Below are 25,125 nucleotides of genomic sequence, written 5' to 3'. Positions count from 1 at the left end.
TTGCCTAATGGTAAGTTTGCCCTTGACTACACAGTATTTTACAAATAACTACTCACCTGATTTAAATACTTTTTAATACATTACTGAGGTTTCATTGTTATTTACCTAAAATAAAATATCCCCTAATGAGCGTGCATTCATTTGTATTTACGGGTTTTTTCATTTTATTTATGTTTTTCATTTGTGGATTCTGAAATTTGGCGACCCCCTCCATCAGATTGCGCCCCACACAGCTACCTGTTTTGCCTGTCGCAGAGACAAAGAGAGTAAAAACTGACAAGAGGGTTCACAATTTTTTTTTCATTCCGCTATACATTCCCTTAAAAGTTGTAAGCGGATTATCATGAAACTTTCACAAAATGTTTAAAATGGGATAATGAACAAGTCATTATTGTTCCAATAACAATATGTTGATACTATTACCAGAACCAAAATGTATTTCGATACGTTTGATACTTTTGAAAATAAAAGGGCCCACAAAAAATGTCATATTGGCTTCATTTTAACAATAAATCTTATAATACATTAAGCAGACATTTCTTATTGCACTCAAAGAACAATTTTATGAGGGAAAAATGTAAATTGACATTGTATAAAATACTTAACGATTTATGGTTGCCACTCTTGTTCTGGCTTTAAGACAAATAAAATCATTAATAAATGATAAAAAAAAACAATACTATGGTTAATAGTACACAGGTAAACACACATTGTTAAAGATTAAACACAAATTGTTGCAATTTGTTTCCAAATTCAGTCATTTCACTTGCATTACTTTACACTACATGGGCGGTTTGAACTTCCCTGGTAATTGGAAACAAACCAACCAGCTACGTATCAAAATGTGCACCGCATGGGAGCTAGTTAAGTACATTACCTGTCAATTTACTGCTTGTTATTTATCTGTTTAGCTAAGTTTGAAGCAAAGGTGGTAATGCACTAATCATGCCATCTTTGGCAAGGCATATTGTAAAGCAGCAGCAACTTCCGTGTTTAAAGTGTGACCTTTATTGATAGTTTTAAAAATTAAATACCTCCACATTGTGCTCTGTACGACACCACAGCACAGCAGCATGTGGATGAAGAAAAAGGCAGTTTAGTGTCATTTTTTATTTTTTAGTACCACGGTACTTTTTTAATACCGGTATGTTGTACAATATATATTGTATATTTTATTTACCCTAAATTTGTCTACCTTAGAAACCTCAACTTCTGTGTGTGCATGCTAGTGGACCCGCAGAGAGAGTCCACACTGACAAGAGGGTTCCCTCCTTTTCTTTCATTCAGCTATAGAGCTATGGGCACATTTTGATTAGATATTCAGCAATATCAGAAATGGGATAATTAAGAAGTGATTACATTTTTGGGGTGATCCAGATCACCGTCTGGATACAGGACTTTTTTTTTTTTTTACTATTGGGCCATGGTCTGCGTTCTCCAGGGGGCCTCATGTAACTAGCGTTGCATGGCTTTGGGATCCTGAAAATGTGAAATCAAACCATGGAGGCATGGCGGAGATATTTAAAAAAGTTAGTTCAATCCCTGCTTTTTCTGTTCCACTCGAGACTCGAAACTGGGTAGCCGGCATTTTCAGGTATCTCTATTGAAATCTCTCAATTGATCTGCAAGCATATTTGCTCAGTGATGTCAGAAGGAGGATGTAACATCATTATATTGGACTAGCTAAAGACGTCAGACGTCCATTAATCACATTCTCCATGTGGTGGCAATAAAACTTTCCTCGAAGAAGGTGTGATCAAGTTGAGCAGTGGAGATATAAGAACTACTGAGAGAGGCTTGATATCTATTACCTGCCTTGGTGATAGAAAGTCCCCTGTGGCAGCCATGAGGTGGAAATGCGTGGGCTTGTTTTTGCTTACTTCGTTTGTTGTCACTGAAGTCCATGCCAGACTTGGTAAGACCAATCTAATCAGACACCTTGTTATGACTTATGTATTCTTACCCAAGTTTTCCTGTCTCGTTTAGTTCGCAACCATGTCAGCAGCATCTGCAGCACATGGGGAAGAGAACACTTCAAGACGTTTGACGGTGACGTGTACCAGTTCTCCGGCCCTTGCGAATACAACCTGGCCTCAGACTGCCACATGCCCATGCAGGAGTTCTCAGTGCACATAAGAAGAGAGCAGAATGATGGGAACCCAACCGTCCGCTACGTGATGGTCACTATCAATGACCTTACTTTCCACCTCACAAAGGAAGTGGTCACTGTAAACCACCAACCGTACGTAAACGCACTATTATTCTGCTAGTTCCCATTATCTTATAAGTTGTCATCTCTTTTAGGGTCTCAATGCCGTACTATAACGGTGGCGTTCAAGTAGAAAATAATGCCGTCTACATCAAGCTGCAGTCCAAAGTTGGCCTTGTCGTCATGTGGAATGGTGATGATGCGGTCATGGTAAAGATGCTGTTGTCAAACGCATTTTTTGTATTGTCTAATCCTGAATACAATTTAATATTTACATCAGAAAAAGTTTTAGTGCATTATTTTTGTTTAAGTTCGAGATTAACGTGATTAATATTCAGATTTTTATTGATAATACTTTAGTACACAGTAGTACATTATCATTGCCTATTGAAATTAATTAGAATCAATTGTTTTTTTGTACGGGACAAACGGTAGAAAATGGATGGACGGACGGAAGGATGGATGGTGCTTTGTCCCCCAAAACAGCACAATTTTAACATGTTTTAACATGCCTGTTAAAAAAAACAACTGAGTTTTAGATAAGAAATATTGTATAAAAACAATGCAATAGAATGTACTACAACAACTACATTTACCTTGGAGAATGGACTTCTATGGTATGTCCTTCCAGCTGATTTGCTGTCAAACACAACATCAGTAGTTCTTCCACATTTTCATGGATAAATGTCCGGTATTTAGGTACCGTATTTTTCGGACTATAAGTCGCAATTTTTTTCATAGTTTGGCCAGGGGTGCGACTTATACTCAGGAGTGACTTATGTGTGAAATTATTAACAAATTACCGTAAATATCAAGTGATATTATTTAGCTCATTCACGTAAGAGACTAGACGTATAAGATTTCATCGGATTTAGCAATTAGGAGTGACAGATTGTTTGGTAACCGTATAGCATGTTCTATATGTCTTAATTATTTGAATGACTCTTACCATAATATGTTACCTTAACATACCAGGCACCTTCTCAGTTGGTTATTTATGCATCATTTAACGTACACTTATTCAGCCAGTTGTTCACTATTCTTTATTTATTTTATATTGCCTTTCAAACGTCTATTCTTGGTGTTGGATTTTATCAAATACATTTCCCCAAAAAATGCGACTTATACTCCAGTGCGACTTATATATGTTTTTTCCTTCTTTGTTATGCATTGTCGGCGGGTGCGACTTATACTCCGGATCGACTTATACTCCGAAAAATACGGTACTATTTTACCATTCTTGGCTGCCATTAGACTCATTCTGCTTCAGTATGGTGCAGACAAGCAGTGATAGTCTGCTTCACCAAGTCAACTACACACACTGTCATGTTTTTGATGATTTCATTCTAGAATTCATTGAATATCATCCATTTCCTTTTCTTCGCACTGTCCTTCACAGTCACTTTCTTCTTTTCCATGTTTGGAAAACAAAGTTGTATCCATCTCTAGCTGTAAGCTAATGTGAGCGAGTAAGACCAAATGTTTTTGGTCAAATCTTATGGGGTTTTACTGTTACTATTGCTTTGCCAACTAGTGGTGTTAATGACTGAAGTTTTAGCCTGGAATTTAAGGCATAACAATTAATGGAGAAACAGCTCTTATCTCAAAACACTCTTAAGTCGGGGCATTTTTATGTTGAAGTAACACTGTAAAATAATTTTCTTTCATCCTTGAATTACCATATTAAACTGAATCTAAGATAAACCTTAAATAAATTAGAAGTCTTTTTTTTTTTTTTACATATTTGCCCAACCTAAATTATGTACACATGTTTTTCACATGGATCTTTGTGCCATCGCTGCATCTCTCCCGGTCTATGGTGTATGTGAGTAAAATGAAGAAAAGCTCTGAATTGCTTGGTTTGTACGTATAGTATAAAACACCCACATTATAAGACAATTATTCGGTACAGTATGGTATTTCGTTTACATACCTAGTAGAACATTTTCTGCTAAATTATAGTGAAGTATTTAAGTTGCTATGATTATCGGAGAGGTTGCAAAACTTATATCTATGTATTCCTCTGTAGGTAGAGGTTGATCAGGACTATGCTAATCGCACTTGTGGACTCTGTGGTGACTACAACGGTGTTCCTGTCTACAATGAGTTGATTTACAATGGTCAGTTTCTAAAAGGACGTATCAAGACAATCTCTGGTCATTTTAAATCTGACAAAAGTCCCGTTTTCATTTGCAGATCGAATAATTAGCCACATCGAATTTGGAAACAGCCAGAAAGTTCATCATCCAAACGATGACTGTGAAGACCCCTTTGAGGAGTATGGAGAACAGCTAGAAGATGTGCCACATGAGGATTCTTGCGAGGAGTTTGTGAGTTTGTATTAAATATCAATAGTGACATAACATTGGATACAAAAATAACTAAACAATCTTTTTTTTTTATCTTTCAGAAAACTGTCTGCCGCCAAATGTTTTTTTCAGAGTCCTGGAGCCCCTGTACCCAACTTACTGACCCTGCGCCATATGTGCAGGCTTGTGTTCAGGACATGTGCGGCTGCAACAACCGCACTAATAACTTTTGTGTCTGCAGCACACTTTCTGAGTTCTCTCGACAGTGTTCCCACGCTGGTGGACACCCTCCCAACTGGAGGACACCGCAATTCTGTGGTACTGATTAACTTCCTTTTATTTTATTCTTTAACAGTGTCATTTTTATATCACAAATAGTGGGGCAGCAACAACTTAAATAGGCTACATACCAGGGAAGCTACACTATAATTAGTTGTTTGATATATTTTAACTTTCAATTTCTTTTTAATAGCAATGTAAATCATAGAGGTTAAAAGCTTGTAATTCATTTTCAAACTTTACAGGTATTTTGCAAACATTTTTGTTTCCTGGTCGGAAACAATGTTGTGTGATAAGTCACAGGAATCCACCCCTCCTTTTTTCGTCTTTACAGCCAAACAGTGCCCATACAACATGGTGTATGAGGAGAGTGGTTCTCCATGCATGGACACGTGCACACACCTGGACACAAGTTCTCTGTGTGAAGACCACAGAATGGACGGCTGTTTTTGTCCTCCTGGTCAGTCTTTTGCACATTTGAACACAAGTTATTAAAAACAATCAATTGGTGTTAAAAAGTTTATAGTTTGGCTCCTCTTCTTGATAACTCATCCAAATAACTTGTACTTAATTTTTTACGTTTTGGAATCCACAATTAAATGGCTTTTCTAACTTGTTTGACTTCCCCCATTCTCCTTCTTAATTCTTAACTGAATTCTGTTTACCTTACCATTGTTCTGCGTATTGTTTGATATAATGAGCTCTGTCAAACTAACCTGTTTTATATACCGGCTGCATTGAATAATGGTGGCTAACCAGAAGTTACTAGGGCTGGGCCATAGTCTGGTTCAGCACCATTTTTTTTAAACTTTAGGTGAAAATATATATATATATATATATATATATATATATATATATATATATATATATATACATATATATATATACATATATATATATATATGTGCCCCCTGTAAGCGTGTGTATATATATATATATATATATATATATATATATATATATATATATATATATATATATATATATATGTATATATATATATATATATATATGTATGTATGTATATATACACGCATACAGGGGGGCATGACGTTCCAAACTTTTTCCACCGAGGGCAGCATACTGAAAAATCAAAGGTGATACTGTAAAGCTGAAATTAATCTGATTGACAAAAAAAAAAAAACATTTTTTAATAATTTATTGAAATTGCTATATAGTATTTTTTTTAATGTAAATATGTAATTATTTACATAAATATGTAGTTTTTCTTTTATGGTGACTTGAAGTTTGTCATCAGGTGTCAAACTCAAGGTGATTTGATGAGCCTTTCACAGTTTCACGCTACAATCTTTGAGACAAGCATATATGCTACTGGCAGGACCAAAGCGTGGGCCGCTTGGGCTGGATCTAATAAAACAAGGCCTTGTTTATAGTATAAGCATTTTTGGAATAATGTGTCTATTTGTTCTGTTTTTTATTTGTATTTTATTTTAACTATAAACAATTAGCCTTGGGCTGCAAATTGCCCATAAGTTTCTTTTTGGACACCCCTGATATATGATACAGTATGTAATGTATATGATAATTATGACCATTTGTGGATTAAAACAAAACCAAAACACATGTACATTTGAGCAATTAACTAAGATTAATATTGACAGTAAAGCCAATAATGAATAAACTTCTGACCACAACTATATGTTTTCCCAATGTGCAAATGTATTAGGAACTGTGTTTGATGACATTTCCCTGAGAGGGTGCATAGCTCAGTCCGAATGCCAATGCAAGCATGGCAGAATCTACAACTCCAGTGAGGGCTACCACCAAAACAAGGAGATATGGTAACTGATATGTTCCACACTTTATTATGTATTCGTCTCGAGCATGTGTAGAAATGACCTGTGTTTCAGTACGTGTTTTCAGGGCAGATGGTCTTGCGAGTATCTTGAGACATCAGCTACATGTGCAGTGGAGGAGGGCTCATCTTTAACCACCTTTGATGGGAACGCCTACACCTTCCATGGAAATTGTTTTTACACTCTAGCCAAGGTTGAAAGCAAGGTGAGTGAAGAATAATTGGCAGATAATATACGGTAAATAAGCCATTGATGTGACAATAATCACATTTGAATATGCATGTATTTTCCAGGATGCGTCAAATCCAAAGTTTACTATCCAGGTCCAGTTGACGCCTTGTACAAATCAAGAGTTTGACACTTGTCTCAAGGCCCTTAAAGTCCTGCTAAACAATGACAGAAATAACGTGAGTTGAAGCGCGCCACTCAAGACTTGTGTACGCTGTCATCGGCAGTATATCAAAACATGTATTTCTGTTCAGGTATTGATGTTCACTTCCGATGGGAAAGTAAAACAGAACCAACGGACCATGACTTTGCCATACCAAACAGGTGGATCACAATATTCTAAGCTCATCTTTATTTAGTTTTTTCTTGTCATCAAATTAAACACTTTGTTGTTTGTTATGTTTTTTTTACTTAAAGGGGACATCAACATTTTCCACGCCTCGTCTTTTCACATTATGCTCCATACTTCTTTTGGGTTGCAAATACAAGTACAGCATGTGCCTCTCATGCAAGTTTATGTGAGGCTGGAGCAGAGTTACAAGGGAAAGACACGTGGTGAGTTTTACATGTGTTAAAGTTACCAAAATGTCACCTCTATATAAGAACATTATAGTTTCTGTAATAATTTGCATATTATAATCTATATCAGGAGTCGGCAACCAAAGATGTTGAAAAAGCCGTATTGGACCAAAAATACAACAAGGACAAAATCTGTATGGAGCCGCAAAAAAATTAAATGCCTTATATAAGTGTTACAATAAAGGCAGCACATGATGTACATGTCTATATTAGCTATTATAGCCTACTATCAAAATGACTATGTGTTTCAGGCTAAGGCAAATCTTAGTTGACAGAAATGTTGAAATGTAGTATTTATTTTGCATATTTTTACAACAATGGAAAACATTAGTAAAACGGAGGCTTCCCAGGGCGTGAGATAACTCCTAGAAATTACTGTCTTAGAATTACCGAAGGTATAGATGTGTGCGTCCGAGTTAAAAGGAAACGGCTGGCTGTCTTCTTCTTATCTAAGCCGGGTAACGTTTGTGGTGGTCTATAACAGCACTCAAACAACTACCAGAAATACAGCCAATATTACATAGAGTCATGAGACGTGCAACTATAAATTAAAAACACAGAGGACATAAGTAACAGAAATTAAATGAGCTCAAATACACCTACAAATGAGGCATAATGATGCAATATGTACATAAAGCTAGCCTCAATAGCATGTTAGCATGAATTAGCTTTCGGTCATGCACTGACCAAATATGCTGGATTTGCACTCCAACAAGCCAATAACATCAACAAAACTCACATGTGTGCATTCACCCACAACATAAAAAGTTTGGTGAACAAAATGAGGCAAAGGAGTGGCATAAAACACGTCTTTCTGTCGCAGCGTTGGAGAAAGTTGTACATGTAAACAAACTACAGTGAGTTCAAGGACTGGCAAAATTAGTAGGACCAAATGGCGCTTGCCAAATACTCTCATCAGTGAAGTATATTTAATATAAAACAGTGGGATTTCTAACAATTAGGAAGCTTTGTGTCGTGGTTGTCCTCCTACAGAAATATTAAAACCAAAAATATATTATTTCCACCATTTTTTTCCATTTTCATAGATTTTGAAAAAGCTCCAGTGAGCCACTAAGGCGGCACTAAAGAGTGGCATGCGGCTCTAGAGCCGTGGGTTGCCGACCCCCGATCTATATGATGTGCTGGATTAGAATATTTGGTTCTCGAGTTGGTTTTGGACACATTATATACAGTATCTGCAAAGATGACTGAGATTCAACTAGCATTAAAGCTAACACTGTCACATTTACACAAATCTTTATTAATGTGTGCTGTCCTTGTTTAAAATAAACAAACTTAAATTTAATGGCTTTGAAATAAATATATATATTAGGAATGCACCCCAAAGCAGAGATGGACAAAGATGTTTAATAACTAAAAAATTCAGTCACGAGGAATGAAAAAACAAACCCACTGCGGGAAATGCACAAAAAACACTCAAAAGAAGTGGAGTACACCACACATCAGTACAGGGATGAAACCAAGTAAAGATAGGATGCATGGAGCCAGAGGGAAAGATGATCACAAAGGAGCCATGCGACAGGAATCGTCCTTGGAGTTGAGCGAGCCATAGATAATAACGAGCACGGCCACCGCTGCTGCTCACTGCTCCTCTCACCTCCCAAAGGGTGGAACAAGGGGATGGGTCAAATGCAGAGGATTATTTCACCACACTTAGTGTCTATCAGTGGAACATTAACTTTAACCTTTAACTGGCAACGCTGTAACAGTCTGCAGGGCTTAAAAAGGACCAATTGTCAACTGCCTGCAGGTGTGAGAGAGAGGCTCCGCACAGGAGCGCAATAGGCACTGGGGGAAGCAACACAAAAAACATAGTTTTAATTGCCACAGCCAAATATTGTTTTACAGTATTTATCTGATATAAAAACTAAGATTAAAATATGCAATAGTGTACAACTAAAGCATCACTTATACTATATGTCACATAAATAATTTCTCTATCCTTCTCAAATTTCTGTTACGCCTCCCCTATAAATAGTATAATTTGTCTATAAAATTGCTATAACATTACATCTGCATAATTTTTTAAGTTTATTAACATTAAATAATACAGTATATAATACGGGAATACAGTGCAGCTTGTTTATATAATACGGGAATACAGTGCTACATCCGCTTTGTCATACTCTGGTACCGAAAAAAACAAAACAATCTTGAGTTCACGCGTGCCCCCCTGACATTACATCCCCCTACTATTTTGTTCTAACTAAATATATATTATTATTTGTAAAGGTAGGATTTAAGGAGGTGCATGGTGACATATTTTGATTGGTAAAATTACTTCTGTTGAAAAAACTGTTCGGCATTACTCGGAAAAAAATATATATATATTATGCAGGAAGCATCATTATTACTGTAATTGACCCTATTACACATGTACATAGACTTAGACAAATTTTAATGATCCACAAGGGAAATTGGTCCACACAGTAGCTCAGTTACAAAGGATGGAAAGTGAAAGGATGGAAAGGATAATGCAAGTATAAAGTAGACTAAAAATGTAGTATAGTAGCAATATAAAATATAACATAAATGTAATATTTAAATATTATACAGATATATTGTATGATTATATTATATTATATTTTTATATAATATATACAATATATAACAAATCCCAATTACCATGTACAATATTACAGTATATGTAACAGCTGCAGCAAAAAAAGGGCAGCATAAAATAGAGAGTAGATCCAGCAGAAAATAGACAATATAAACAAAGAGAGGTAGCTAACATGGAAGCGGTCAGGTAATAGACAGATACCCTCTATTGTTGTATGGCAATAGATGATATCTGTGACATTGTTTCTATTGTGAATCCTAACAAAGTTGTCATCAGGGCTGAGAGCACTGGACATATTTTTACTAATGCTGTCGTTTGATACATTTAAGTAATCACACCTTTGAATTTGGATTAATCATAATCAATCACAGCTTACTACTCACTTGCATAATTTAAATTAAATTAAAAACGACCCCAGTATTTGGACACAACTGCAAGTTTATTGTCAGAACATTTCAAATGTTGTACTTAAATGTACATCATTTATTCAAAACTTGGTAACAGTTTTCTCTTAAGTATAATCTGGGTTTATTTTTGACGTGAAATTTGCCAGCATGTGTTGTCTCTCACTCATCTTTGCACGGACTGTCTAAAAACACACACCTTTCAGGTAACCTTCCGCGATTAAGATAAAGGAGCACATACACACACAATATATTGCCTGATCAATTTGAGTGTCTACATGATTAATGTGATATTTTTTTTGATAAATCGCATAAGTTAACTCCTCATTTTTAACAGCTCTTATTTAAATTTATTTATTTCATCAGGTTTATGTGGCAACTACAACCTCGTCTTGTCTGACGACTTTAAGACCCCTCAAGGGATTGTTGAGGGAACGGCGACAACGTTTAGTAACACTTGGAAGGCCAACCAGATGTGTCGAGACACAAGGGAGAGACTTGATGACCCCTGTTTTCTTAGCATTGAAAACGGTAGACATATACAGCCTTCAAACACATACAAAATCAATGTGTTCTTTTTGAAGGTATTTTTGATAATAAGTAATGTTCTTGTTTTGTTTTTGTTTTTAATTTTCAGAGTTGTACGCCAAACATTGGTGTGCCTTGCTGTTGCGTCCGAATAGCACCTTTGAACAGTGCCATTCATTAGTGGATCCTGATGTTTACTATAAGGTACCATCAAGTTAACTTCAATGCAGCTAGGCAAGACACTTTGGAATGTTAAAATCTAATTTGTCTTGACTGATCTGCAGTTGATACACTGCCTACTTTAGTATTGACAGTGGAAATGCCGTAAATTGATCTTTGTACTGAACTGTACCACTTGTAAACACGACTCAACACCGTTTTCTGCAGCGCTGCACTTATGCCAGCTGCAACTGTGACAAGAATGAAGCCTGCCTATGTGCTGTCTTCTCCTCCTATGCACGAGCTTGTGCATCGAAGGGAGTCTTCCTGACCGATTGGAGGGCAAATGTTTGCGGTAAGGAGTTCCTTAATGTAGTTTGACAGACTATATATCCCCTGTTTTAATATTTCAGTTCCTGTAGTGGCAGGACAACACAGGTCCCACAGTATGTAGCGCCTATTTCCTCCTGTGCAAAACAAGGTCAAATCTATCTGTCCGCCCTATTTGTTGATGGTTATATCCGGGTAACTTTTTGGGGCTAACATAATTTAATAGCAACGAAAAAGTCCTTAAGGAGTGTCAAAAAATGTTTAAATCCATATTTTTTCTACTTGTTTGCTTAAATCTCTCAAATTCATCCATCCATCCATTTCCTACCGCTTATTCCCTTTTGGGGTTGCGGAGGGCGCTGGCGCCTATCTCAGCTACAATCGGGCGGAAGGCGGGGTATTCAGTCCTAAATAAAAATAGCTAATGCGTGCAAAAGCTATAGGTTTTTCGCTTTGTTTTCTGAAAACTATAGTTGTTTGCACAACAGCTAACACCACAACAGAAGCAACTTGGCTGTTAATAGTTCAAATGCGGTCATGATCGATAGACTTAGTAACGGTCAAAGCCTTGTGAGAAATACCTTTTCAGTATTAATGGTAAATTACTCATGCCTTGGGCACTAATACACCCCCATACCATCACAGATTCTGGCTTTTGAACTTAGTGCCTATAACAATCTGGATGGTTCTTTTCCACTTTGGTCCGGAGGACACGATGTCTACAGTTTCCAAAAAAAACTAAAAATGGGGACTTGTCGGACAACAGAACACTTTTTCACTTTGCATCAGTCCATCTTAGATGAGCTCGGACCCAGCAAAGCCAGCAGCGTTTCTGGGTGTTGTTGATAAATGGCTTTGGCTTTGCGTAGTAGAATTTTAACTTGCACTTAAAGATGTGGCGACCAACTGTAGTTACTGACAGTGGTTTTCTGAAGTGTTGCTGAGCCCATGTGGTGATATCCTTTACACATTGCTGTCGCTTTTTGATGCAGTACCACCCGAGGGATCGAAGATCTGTAATATCATCGCTTACGTGCAGTGATTTCTCCAGATTCTCTGACCCTTTTGACGATATTACAGAGCGTAGATGGTGAAATCCATAAATTCCCTGCAATAGCTTGTTGAGAAATGTTTTTCTTAAACTGTTAGACAATTTTCTCACGCATTTGTTCACAAAATGGTGACCCTCACCCCATCCTTGTTAGTGAATGACTGAGCATTTCATGGAAGCTGCTTTAATACCCAATCATGGCACCCACCTGTTCCCAATTAGCCTGTTCACCTGTGTGGTATTCCAAATAAGTGTTTGATGAGCATTCCTCAACTCTCTCAGTCTTTTTTGCCACTTGTGCCAGCTTTTTTGAAACATGTTGCAGACATCAATTTACAAATGAGCTAATATTTGCAAAAAATAAAGTTTTCCAGTTCAAATGTTAAGTATATTGTCTTTGCAGTCTATTCTATAGAATATAAGTTGAAAAGGATTTGCAAATCATTGTATTCTGTTTTTATTTACGATTTGCACAATGTGCCAATTTCACTGGTTTTGGGGGTTGTAGTTTGATTACCAATCTCACCTTAGTACCATGGAACTTTACCATTTACTGAACAGATGGTGACTAATTTTATGAGAAATTTTCAGAATTATTATTAGGGCAAATGGGAATTAAAATGGTTAAAATAAAATGAAAAACATAACATATATGCTATCAAGACATTACTCTACTCGGCTAAAATAAAATTTCCTGTGTATCTCTAATATGAAACATTTTAAATAAAAGTATCAAAATTGAACATGGATTACGTTCTTACAAAAACAACCATTCCATTAGGAGTAACACGATCCAAGTTATTGCCAAAAATAGAGTAAAAAAATCACCTGAAAGGATGACAAAGTCCCCAAAATTACTTGGTTAAATACTATGATCTCACCATCCTTTACTTAGCCTTTGGGTCCTAGGACAATACTAATTGGGATTTTTTGTTTTAGTAGCACAGTCTCTCATAATACAACCTTTTTTGCCTCTTGCCTTAATAGACAAGTACACAAAGAGCTGCCCAGCATCCCAGATCTTCTCATACAAGCATCAACGCTGCGAGCTGACTTGTAGATCACTGAGTGCAAAACTGCAGACTTGCTCCTCCGACTTCCTGCCTGTAGATGGCTGCTCCTGCGCCAAGGACGAATACCTGGATGAACATGATATCTGCATCCCCAAAGAGAAATGTCCCTGTTATCACAATGAGGCCTATATCAAGCCTGGGAAGTCCATCAACATCAATGACGAGCACTGGTTAGTTGGTTAAATAAATAACTGCAGATTAGTGATTTTATTTTGGTTCAGAGACAACTGTAGCTTCCCACAATGTCAGGAGCTCAGGTGCACATTATCTCCATTAAATAGTGGTGTACAAGCGCATTGAACAAGAAACTAATTAGGTGGGGTTTTTTTTGTTTTTTTTTACCATATAAACGGGATATTAAAATTCTCCCTTCACATTTGTCTTATTTTGTATATTCTAGGGAACCAGCTTTTTTCTACAATGGACATATGATTTTGGTTTATTTATTTTGGTTAGAGAAGTTATATTAGCGTTAGAGGAGCGCGCCGCGGTTTTTAAGGATCTTCTGAAAAAAAGCTAGTCAAAGATCACTTCTTTGACAGCACAGTGTTTAAGAGTTTGCTGTAAAAATGTGAGCCTCACACAATTTTTTTGAACTGAACCACCAGTTGAATAGCCCAAATTATGAAAAAGAGAGGACCTAAATGGAAGTTTGAGTAACACTATTGGTATAGCTAAAGAAATTAAACAAATGACTAGTGGCTGCATCTGAAGTAAACAAGCTGCAGTAACACATTAGTTTCATAAACCACGTTCCGAAAAATAAGTGACAAAACTGTGACATAGACCAATGTTCTATCTTTGTCAACTAGGTTAAAATATTAATGTAATGATCTGCAGGTTTGTTTATTGGTCCAAGTTCATCTATACAACAGGAGCACTTTAGTGTTTTTAGGAATTTGCTACAAAAATGTTTGTCTCCCAAGTTTTGAACTGGGTGCCGGTATGGTGTCAGATTTGGGCACAGTTGAATAGCATTGCCATATTAGATTAAATGTTCTTATTATTATACAATAATTATTGTAAATGTGGATTTTCCACTGCATGTCTCATACGTGAGCTCAATCCATTCCATTTTGCTTGTGTCCTTATTTAGTGTGTGCAGGAACGGGGTGCTTCATTGCCGCTCTTGGAGAGCACGCTCATCAGGTATGTTGATTCATCTATTGTTCAGAGCATTTGATCAAAGATCTACCATTCAAAGTTTTCTATTCCTCTTTTACAGTATGCCCTCCGCACAAAGAGTTTTTCAACTGCTCCAATGCTGGCGCAGGACTGCTTGGAGTCCAGTGTGCAGCATCTTGTTCCAATCTGGATAGCGATGATTGTGTGAGCTGTTTTTTGCCAAGTCTACCCGTCCCTCAGAGCAAACAAAGCCAGGGCTAAAACATGTTCAAACGTTTTTGTTCATTGCTGTGATGTTTCTTTTCAGGACTACGGTGAGTGTGAATCCGGATGTCAGTGTCCTCTCGGCCTTTTTGACGATGGCAAAGGTTTCTGTGTGGAAAAATCGGAGTGTCCATGTCAGCATAATGGACAAATCTATGCCTCTGGAACGCAAATTCCTCAGCAGTGCAACACGTGGTATGATCTTAATACGACTGCATATGAGGCATAATTACTTAATCACAGTATTAATTACGCTTATGTTTATTGTTTGGAATCCAGCACCTGCAAAAGCGGAAACTGGTTGTGCACAGAAGAAAAATGCTCAGGAACTTGCATTATTTATGGAAGTGGCCATTTCAATACATTTGATCAGCGAACATATGGCTTTCAAGGACACTGCAGCTATGTTGCAGTCAAGGTTAGTATATAGCCTAGTACAAAATACATAGAGGTAAAGTTGAAATAATCACTGTAAGATCAGTGTTTGTCAAAATAGAATATTTGAATGATAACAAAAATATAGGTTTTGTAATAGTATTGTTTTATTTTCTCTTTCAAGAACAAATGTGGCAATAAAACAGCAGAGGACAACATTGGAGTCATCACAGAGAATGTACCATGTGGCTCTACAGGTACCACATGCTCAAAAACTGTCAGAGTCCAGCTTGGGGTAAGACATACATAGCTTAATAGTGTCTGCATCAACTGCACTGTGTCTCTAATTTAAAAAAAAGAATAATCAACAGAAACATATACTGTATTTTCTCGATATTGCAGCGAATGGAAATCAAACTAGCAAAAGGAAAATATGAAGAGGTGGACCTGGGACAGGGAAGTCAGATAAAATACACAATAAGAAAGGTTGGTATGTATCTGGTCATAGAATCTGCAATTGGACTAGCAGTCATGTGGGATCGCAAAACAACTGTCCGCATCCTCCTGGAACGTCAACACAGTGTAAGTTACATTTCAGTTACTTACCAAGTTTATGATTCAAATTAATTCGGTTTATACTATATATTATAATATAAAACCTATTTTTGATATTAATTCCTGTTGTATATGCAAAGGAACTAAATGACTCGTTTGTTCGGCTGATCAGGGAGACGTATGTGGCCTGTGTGGAAATTTTGATGGCAATGGACAAAATGACTTCACCACTCAGGGCCAACTTTTAGTGAACACTGTGTTAGAATTTGCCAACAGCTGGAAAACCTCCAGCAATTGCCCAAATGTGGACACAAACAGCGATCCTTGTGTGGCAACACCAAACCGACATAACTGGGCCAAAATGATGTGCAGCATTATAAACGGCGAAACATTCAAAGAATGTCACAATAAGGTAATGACAGATTTGGGCTTGATGACCGCAATCACACAATCAGTTACAATTGCATTTGTAATCGGCCATGCGATTTTTGTAATCAGGTGGATCCACAGCCATATTATGAGAACTGTGTGAAAGACTCATGTGCCTGTGACACCGGGGGAGACTGTGAATGTTTTTGTACTGCAGTTGCAGCTTATGCTCAGGCTTGCAATGAGGCAGGCGATTGTGTGGCATGGAGAACACCAGATATCTGTCGTATGTACACAACAAACAAATATATAAATATAATGATGAACTATTTAAAATATTGTTCCTTTTACATGAGTGGCCATGATTTATGATTTCACTTCCGATTTATGGCAGCATTTACAGTATTTAACAGTATTCTGTATGTTTGTTTTCCTTCTAGCTGCCTTCTGTGATTATTATAACAACCCACAAGAATGCAGATGGCATTACAACCCATGTCATCAACCTTGCTACAAGACCTGCTTGAATCCAGAGGGAATTTGTAGCAACCCCTTACCCCAACTGGAGGGTAAGAGCCTAAAGCAATCTTCTTTAATATGCCAGTGAATAAGATGATGAAGTTAATCTCAGGGCATTCAATCGATCGCAACTGGACTGTTTGGTTTGTCTTAAAAGAGAACGCTCCATCAATTGAAGTTCATGAACTTAGATTTTTCAGATCGAATTTTAGACTTAGATTAGTCAGATCTAGTCTAGCGGCTGGTGTCTATGCGCATGTACTGATTAAGCCTAATGAGGTATTGGCACCAGCCGCTAGACTAGATCTGACCAATCTAAGTCTAAGATTAGATCTGACCAATCTTAGTCTATAGCGGGGGTCGGGAACCTTTTTGGCTGAGAGAGCCATGAAAGCCAAATATTTGAAACATATTTCCGTGAGAGCCGTATAATATGTTTAACACTGAATACAACTGTCAGGTTCAAACACTGATGACATATATTAAACAGACAAGAAGCAAGGAATTAAACAGAGACTGGATTCAATTTAGCTCAATGAGGAGAAACCCGTAGACCTGTACTCTTGAACAGTGTCGTCCCACGCTCTGACAAGAGAATTCTATGCCTCCTCTTTCATTTGGACTTTCCCAGATTACAACAACGAAATGGGTGCATCTCTTATTCTTTTTAATAACATTGTTATTCTGAAGGTAACCAAAAATAAATAAAATACTTTTGATTATTAATGCGACTTCTTGAACAGGTGCAGTAGAAACGGATGGATGGATTCAAATGCATGAGAATGTTTTATATTTTGAACGTTATTTTTAACACTGTGATTACCAGAGGGATTATTAATTATTTATCGTGTTAAGTAGTGTCAGCTAAGATTTATCTGAGAGCCAGATGCATTTAATCAAAAGAGCCACATCTGGCTCGAGAGCCATAGGTTCCCTACCCCTGGTCTATAGGCATGAACTGATGAAGCCTACTCGGATGACAGGAGGAACGTCTTTGAAGACAAACCAAACAGTCCAGTTGCGATCAATTGAATGCACTGAGATTACAATGACCTGTATTAATAAGAAGATTCATTGATATGATGCAGTTAAGCAACTCAGCATGTTGAAACTACTTGTATGTTCTCTTCATTTAACTATACAGATTGCATTTGTAAATAAAGTATTAATTTAAAAATCTTGATGAGTGACTGTTTTGTTATTGTTTTTCCAGGTTGTTACCCCGTGTGCCCGGAAGATAAGCCGGTATTTGATGAGGAACACCAGATATGTGTTGAGGAATGTGAAGGTTGCTTTTACAATGAGACAAGATACGATCCATATGAAGTTATTTTCAATGTGACTGACAATTTAGGAATGTGCTACTATGCAATATGTATAAATACAACGGTTATATTTGGCAATGAAACCTGCTCCACTGCAACTGTGCCTCCTACAACAACCTCTGCTACTGTGACTGAACCTTCTACTACAACTGAAGGACAAACTACCACATACACAAAACCGACAATCCCCCCAACAATACCTCCAACTATCTCTGAGACTCCATTCGCCACAACAAAATCCACAGTATCATCATCAAGACCAACCACTACAACTGAAGGCCAAACAACCACAACTATATCTGATACCACAATTTCTACAACATTTGAGGAACCTGTAACTGGAACAACAGAAAGCCAGTCTACTGACCATGTTATTAGCAACATTACAACCACACCATCCGGACAATTGACAACCCCAACATCAAGGCCCACCACAACAACTGAAGGTCCAACTACGACAACGAAATCTACAACCACCACAACAGGACCCACCACAACAACTGAAGGTCCAACTACAACAACTAAATCGACAACCACAACGGCCAGACCTACCACAACAACTGAAGGTCAAACTACAACAACTAAATCAACAACCACAACAGCAGGACCCACCACATCAACTGAAGGTCCAACTACTACAACTGAATCGACAACCACAACCGCAGGACCCACCACAACAACTGAAAGTCCAACTACGACAACTAAATCTACAACAACAGCAGGGCCCACCACAACAACTGAAGGTCCAACTACGACAACTAAATCTACAACAACAACCGCAGGACCCACCACAACAACTGAAGGTCCAACTACGACAACTAAATCGACAACCACAACCGCAGGACCCACCACAACAACAGAAGGTCCAACTACGACAACTAAATCGACAACAACAACCGCGAGACCCATCACAACCAAAGTTCCAACTACGACAACTAAATCTACAACCACAACAGCAGGACCAACCACAACAACTGCAGGTCCAACAACTACAACTAAATCGACAACCACAACAGCAGAACCTACCACAACAACTGAAGGTACAACTACGACAATCAAATCAACAACCACAACAGCAGGACCCACCACAACAACTGTAGGTCAAACTACAACAACTAAATTGACTACTGCAACAGCAGGACCAACCACAACAACTGAAGGTCCAACTACTACAACTAAATCGACAACCACAACGGCAGGACCCACCACAACAATTGAAGGTCCAACAACTACAACTAAATCGACAACCACAACAACAGGATCCACCACAACAACTGAAGGTCCAACTATGACAACAAAATCAACAACCACAACAAAAGGAACCACCACAACAACTGAAGGTCCACCTACAACAACTAAATCTACAACTACAACAGCAGGGCCCACCACAACCACTGAAGGTCCAACTACGACAATCAAATCAACAACCACAACAGCAGGACCCACCACAACAACTGAAGGTCCAACTACGACAACTAAATCTACAACCACAACTGCAGGACCAACCACAACAACTGAAGGTCCAACAACTACAACTCAATGGACAACCACAACCGCAGGACCCACCGCAACAACTGAAGGTCCAACTACGACAACTAAATCAACAACCACAACCGCAGGACCCACCACAACAACTGAAGGACCAACTACGACAACTAAATCGACAACCACAACCGCAGGAACCACCACAACAACTGAAGGTCCAACTAAAACAAGTAAATCGACAACCACAACCGCAGGACCCACCACAACAACTGAAGGTTCAACTACTACAACTAAATCAACAACCACTACGGCAGGGCCCACCACAACAACTGAAGGTCCAACTACAACAATCAAATCAACAACCACAACAGCAGGACCCACCACAACAACTGAAGGTCCAACTACGACAACTAAATCTACAACAAAAACAGCAGGACCCACCACAACAACTGAAGGTCCAACTACGACAACTAAATCGACAACCACAACCGCAGGACCCACCACAACAACTGAAGGTCCAACTACGACAACTAAATCGACAACCACAACCGCAAGACCCACCACAACAACCGAAGGTCCACCAACTACAACTAAATCAACAACCACAACAGCAGGACCCACCACAACCACTGAAGGTCCGACTACGACAACTAAATCGACAACTACAACCGCAAGACCCACCACAACAACCAAAGGTCGAACTACGACAACTAAATCTACAACCACAATAGCAGAACCAACCACAACAACTGAAGGTCCAACAACTACAACTAAATCTACAACCACAACCGCAGGACCCACCACAACAACTGAAAGTCCAACTACGACAACTAAATCTACAACCACAACAGCAGGACCAACCACAACAACTGAAGGTCCAACAACTACAACTAAATCTACAACCACAACAGTGGGACCCACCACAACAAGTGAAGGTCCAACTACTACAACTAAATCGACAACCACGACCGCAGGACCCACCACAACAACTGAAGGTCCAACTACAACAACTAAATCGACAACCACAACCGCAGGACCCACCACAACAACTGAAGGTCCAACTAAAACAACTAAATCGACAACCACAACCGCAGGACCCACCACAACAACTGAAGGTTCAACTACTACAACTAAATCAACAACCACTACGGCAGGGCCCAGCACAACAACTGAAGGTCCAACTACAACAACTAAATCGACAACCACAAACGCAGGACCCACCACAACAACTGAAGGTCCAACTACGACAACTAAATCGACAACCACAACCGCAAGGCCCACTACAACGACTGAAGGTCCAACTACAACAACTAAATTGACAACCACAACCGCAGGACCCACCACAACAACCAAAGGTCCAACTACGACAACTAAATCGACAACCACAACCGCAGGACCCACCACAACAACTGAAGGTCCAACTACGACAACTAAATCGACAACCACAACCGCAAGACCCACCACAACAACCGAAGGTCCAACAACTACAACTAAATCAACAACCACAACCGTAGGACCCACCACAACCACTGAAGGTCCGACTACGACAACTAAATCGACAACTACAACCGCAAGACCCACCACAACAACCAAAGGTCCAACTACGACAACTAAATCTACAACCCCAACAGCAGAACCAACCGCAACAACTGAAGGTCCAACAACTACAACTAAATCTACAACCACAACCGCAGGACCCACCGCAACAACTGAAAGTCCAACTACTACAACTAAATCGACAACCACAACAGCAGGACCCACCACAACAACCAAAGGTCCAACTACGACAACTAAATCTACAACCACAACAGCAGGACCAACCACAACGCCTGAAGGTCCAACAACTACAACTAAATCGACAACCACAACCGCAGGACCCACCACGACAATTGAAGGTCCAACTACGACAACTAAATCGACAACCACAACCGCAGGACCCACCACAACAACTGAAAGTCCAACTACGACAACTAAATCGACAGCCACAACCGCAAGACCCACCACAACGACTGAAGGTCCAACTACGACAACTAAATTGACAACCACAACCGCAGGACCCACCCCAACAACTGAAGGTCCAACTACAACAACTAAATCGACAACCACAACCGCAAGACCCACCACAACAACTGAAGGTCCAACTACGACAACTAAATCGACAACCACAACCGCAGGACCCACCACAACAACTGAAGGTCCAACTACTACTACTAAATTGACAACCACAACAGCAGGACCCACCACAACAACTGAAGGTCCAACTACAACAACTAAATCGACAACCACAACAGCAGGACCCACCACAACAACTGAAGGTCCAACTACTACTACTAAATTGACAACCACAACAGCAGGACCCACCACAACGACTGAAGGTCCAACTACGACAATTAAATTGACAACCACAACCGCAGGACCCACCCCAACAACTGAAGGTTCAACTACTACAACAAAATTAACAACTACTACGGCAAGACCCACTACAACCACTGAAGGTCCAACTACGACAATCAAATCAACAACCACAACAGCAGGACCCACCACAACAACTGAAGGTCCAACTACTACTACTAAATTGACAACCACAACAGCAGGACCCACCACAACAACTGAAGGTCCAACTACAACAACTAAATCGACAACCACAACAGCAGGACCCACCACAACAACCAAAGGTCAAACTACGACAACTAAATCTACAACCACAACAGCAGGACCAACCACAACAACAGAAGGTCCAACAACTGCAACTAAATTGACAACCACAACCGCAGGACCCACCACAACAACTGAAGGTCCAACTACGACAACTAAATCGACAACCACAACCGCAGGACCCACCACAACAACTGAAGGTCCAACTACAACAACTAAGTCGACAACCATAACCGCAGGACCCACCACAACAACTGAAGGTCCAACTAAAACAACTAAATCGACAACCACAACCGCAGGACCCACCACAACAACTGAAGGTTCAACTACTACAACTAAATCAACAACCACTACCGCAGGGCCCACCACAACCACTGAAGGTCCAACTACGACAATCAAATCAACAACCACAACCGCAGGACCCACCACAACAACTGAAGGTCCAACTACTACTACTAAATCAACAACCACAACAGCAGGACCAACCACAACAACTGAAGGGCCGACAACTACAACTAAATCGACAACCACAACGGCAGGACCCACCACAACAACTGAAGGTCCAACTACAACAACTAAATCGACAACCACAAACGCAGGACCCACCACAACAACTGAAGGTCCAACTACAACAACTAAATCGACAACCACAAACGCAGGACCCACCACAACAACTGAAGGTCCAACTATGACAACTAAATCAACAACCACTACGGTAGGGCCCACCACAACCACTGAAGGTTCAACTACGACAATAAAATCAACGGCAGGGCCCACAGCAACCACTGAAGGTCCAACTACGACAATCAAATCAACGGCAGGACCCACCACAACAACTGAAGGTCCAACAACTACAACTAAATCGACAACCACGACCGCAGGACCCACCACAACAACTGAAGGTCCAACTACGACAACTAAATCGACAACCACAAAGGCAGGACCCACCACAACAACTGAAGGTCCAACTACGACAACTAAATCAACAACCACTACGGTAGGGCCCACCACAACTACTGAAGGTCCAACTACGACGATCAAATCAACGGCAGGACCCACCACAACAACTGAAGGTCCAACAACTACAACTAAATCGACAACCACAACCGCAGGACCCACCACAACAACTGAAAGTCCAACTACAACAACTAAATCGACAACCACAATGGCAGGACCCACCACAACAACTGAAGGTCCAACTACGACAACTAAATCAACAACCACTACGGTAGGGCCCACCACAACCATTGAAGGTCCAACTACGACAATCAAATCAACAGCAGGACCCACCACAACAATTGAAGGTCCAACAACTACAACTAAATCGACAACCACAACCGCAGGACCCACCACAACAACTGAAGGTCCAACTACGACAACTAAATCGACAACCACAACGGCAGGACCCACCACAACCACTGAAGGTCCAACTACGACAACTAAATCAACAACCACTACGGTAGGGCCCACCACAACCACTGAAGGTCCAACTACGACAATCAAATCAACGGCAGGACCCACCACAACAACTGAAGGTCCAACAACTACAACTAAATCGACAACCACAACCGCAGGACCCACCGCAACAACTGAAGGTCCAACAACGACAACTAAATCAACAACCACTACGGTAGGGCCCACCACAACCATTGAAGGTCCAACTACGACAATCAAATCAACAGCAGGACCCACCACAACTGAAGGTCCAACAACTACAACTAAATCGACAACCACAACCGCAGGACCCACCACAACAACTGAAGGTCCAACTACGACAACTAAATCGACAACCACAACGGCAGGACCCACCACAACAACTGAAGGTCCAACTATGACAACTAAATCAACAACCACTACGGTAGGGCCCACCACAACCATTGAAGGTCCAACTACGACAATCAAATCAACGGCAGGACCCACCACAACAACTGAAGGTCCAACAACTACAACTAAATCGACAACCAAAACCGCAGGACCCACCACAACAACTGAAGGTCCAACTACGACAACTAAATCGACAACCACAACGGCAGGACCCACCACAACAACTGAAGGTCCAACTACGACAACTAAATCAACAACCACTACGGTAGGGCCCACCACAACCACTGAAGGTCCAACTACGACAATCAAATCAACGGCAGGACCCACCACAACAACTGAAGGTCCAACAACTACAACTAAATCGACAACCACAACGGCAGGACCCACCACAACAACTGAAGGTCCAACTACGACAACTAAATCAACAACCACTACGGTAGGGCCCACCACAACCATTGAAGGTCCAACTACGACAATCAAATCAACGGCAGGACCCACCACAACAACTGAAGGTCCAACAACTACAACTAAATCGACAACCACAACCGCAGGACCCACCGCAACAACTGAAGGTCCAACTACGACAACTAAATCGACAACCACAACGGCAGGACCCACCACAACAACTGAAGGTTCAACTACGACAACTAAATCAACAACCACTACGGCAGGGCCCACCACAACCACTGAAGGTCCAACTACGACGATCAAATCAACGGCAGGACCCACCACAACAACTGAAGGTCCAACAACTACAACTAAATCGACAACCACAACCGCAGGGCCCACCACAACAACTGAAAGTCCAACTACGACAACTAAATCGACAACCACAATGGCAGGACCCACCACAACAACTGAAGGTCCAACTACGACAACTAAATCAACAACCACTACGGTAGGGCCCACCACAACCATTGAAGGTCCAACTACGACAATCAAATCAACGGCAGGACCCACCACAACAACTGAAGGTCCAACAACTACAACTAAATTGACAACCACAACCGCAGGACCCACAACAACAACTGAAGGTCCAACTACGACAACTAAATCGACAACCACAACGGCAGGACCCA

At 39.9% G+C, this 25,125-nt stretch overlaps 1 protein-coding gene across 1 annotated transcript in view; it reads left to right on the top strand.

Annotated features, from left to right (window-relative positions):
* Positions 1-1,782: 1,782 nt before the first annotated feature.
* LOC133563221 (mucin-2-like) overlaps positions 1,783-25,125 on the top strand; it is a 42,912-nt gene continuing 19,569 nt past the window's right edge. The window contains exons 1-26 of the mRNA XM_061917221.1: positions 1,783-1,915; positions 1,987-2,242; positions 2,305-2,419; positions 4,239-4,329; positions 4,406-4,539; positions 4,620-4,836; positions 5,132-5,257; positions 6,485-6,599; positions 6,669-6,819; positions 6,908-7,021; positions 7,097-7,166; positions 7,260-7,397; positions 10,776-10,940; positions 11,047-11,141; positions 11,325-11,451; positions 13,465-13,720; positions 14,647-14,699; positions 14,776-14,879; positions 14,983-15,134; positions 15,219-15,357; positions 15,499-15,609; positions 15,717-15,896; positions 16,042-16,281; positions 16,368-16,524; positions 16,679-16,807; positions 17,971-22,861. Of these exons, the coding sequence (XP_061773205.1) occupies positions 1,846-1,915; positions 1,987-2,242; positions 2,305-2,419; positions 4,239-4,329; positions 4,406-4,539; positions 4,620-4,836; positions 5,132-5,257; positions 6,485-6,599; positions 6,669-6,819; positions 6,908-7,021; positions 7,097-7,166; positions 7,260-7,397; positions 10,776-10,940; positions 11,047-11,141; positions 11,325-11,451; positions 13,465-13,720; positions 14,647-14,699; positions 14,776-14,879; positions 14,983-15,134; positions 15,219-15,357; positions 15,499-15,609; positions 15,717-15,896; positions 16,042-16,281; positions 16,368-16,524; positions 16,679-16,807; positions 17,971-22,861 (8,396 nt within the window). The 5' untranslated portion in view covers positions 1,783-1,845. The remainder of the gene's footprint in view (positions 1,916-1,986; positions 2,243-2,304; positions 2,420-4,238; positions 4,330-4,405; positions 4,540-4,619; positions 4,837-5,131; positions 5,258-6,484; positions 6,600-6,668; positions 6,820-6,907; positions 7,022-7,096; positions 7,167-7,259; positions 7,398-10,775; positions 10,941-11,046; positions 11,142-11,324; positions 11,452-13,464; positions 13,721-14,646; positions 14,700-14,775; positions 14,880-14,982; positions 15,135-15,218; positions 15,358-15,498; positions 15,610-15,716; positions 15,897-16,041; positions 16,282-16,367; positions 16,525-16,678; positions 16,808-17,970; positions 22,862-25,125) is intronic.

Source organism: Nerophis ophidion, linkage group LG12 (assembly GCF_033978795.1).
Source record: "Nerophis ophidion isolate RoL-2023_Sa linkage group LG12, RoL_Noph_v1.0, whole genome shotgun sequence".
NCBI classification, from domain to species: Eukaryota; Metazoa; Chordata; class Actinopteri; order Syngnathiformes; family Syngnathidae; genus Nerophis; species Nerophis ophidion.
The sequence above is the reverse complement of the archived record's forward strand: the minus strand, read 5'-3'. Positions and strand labels throughout refer to the sequence as shown.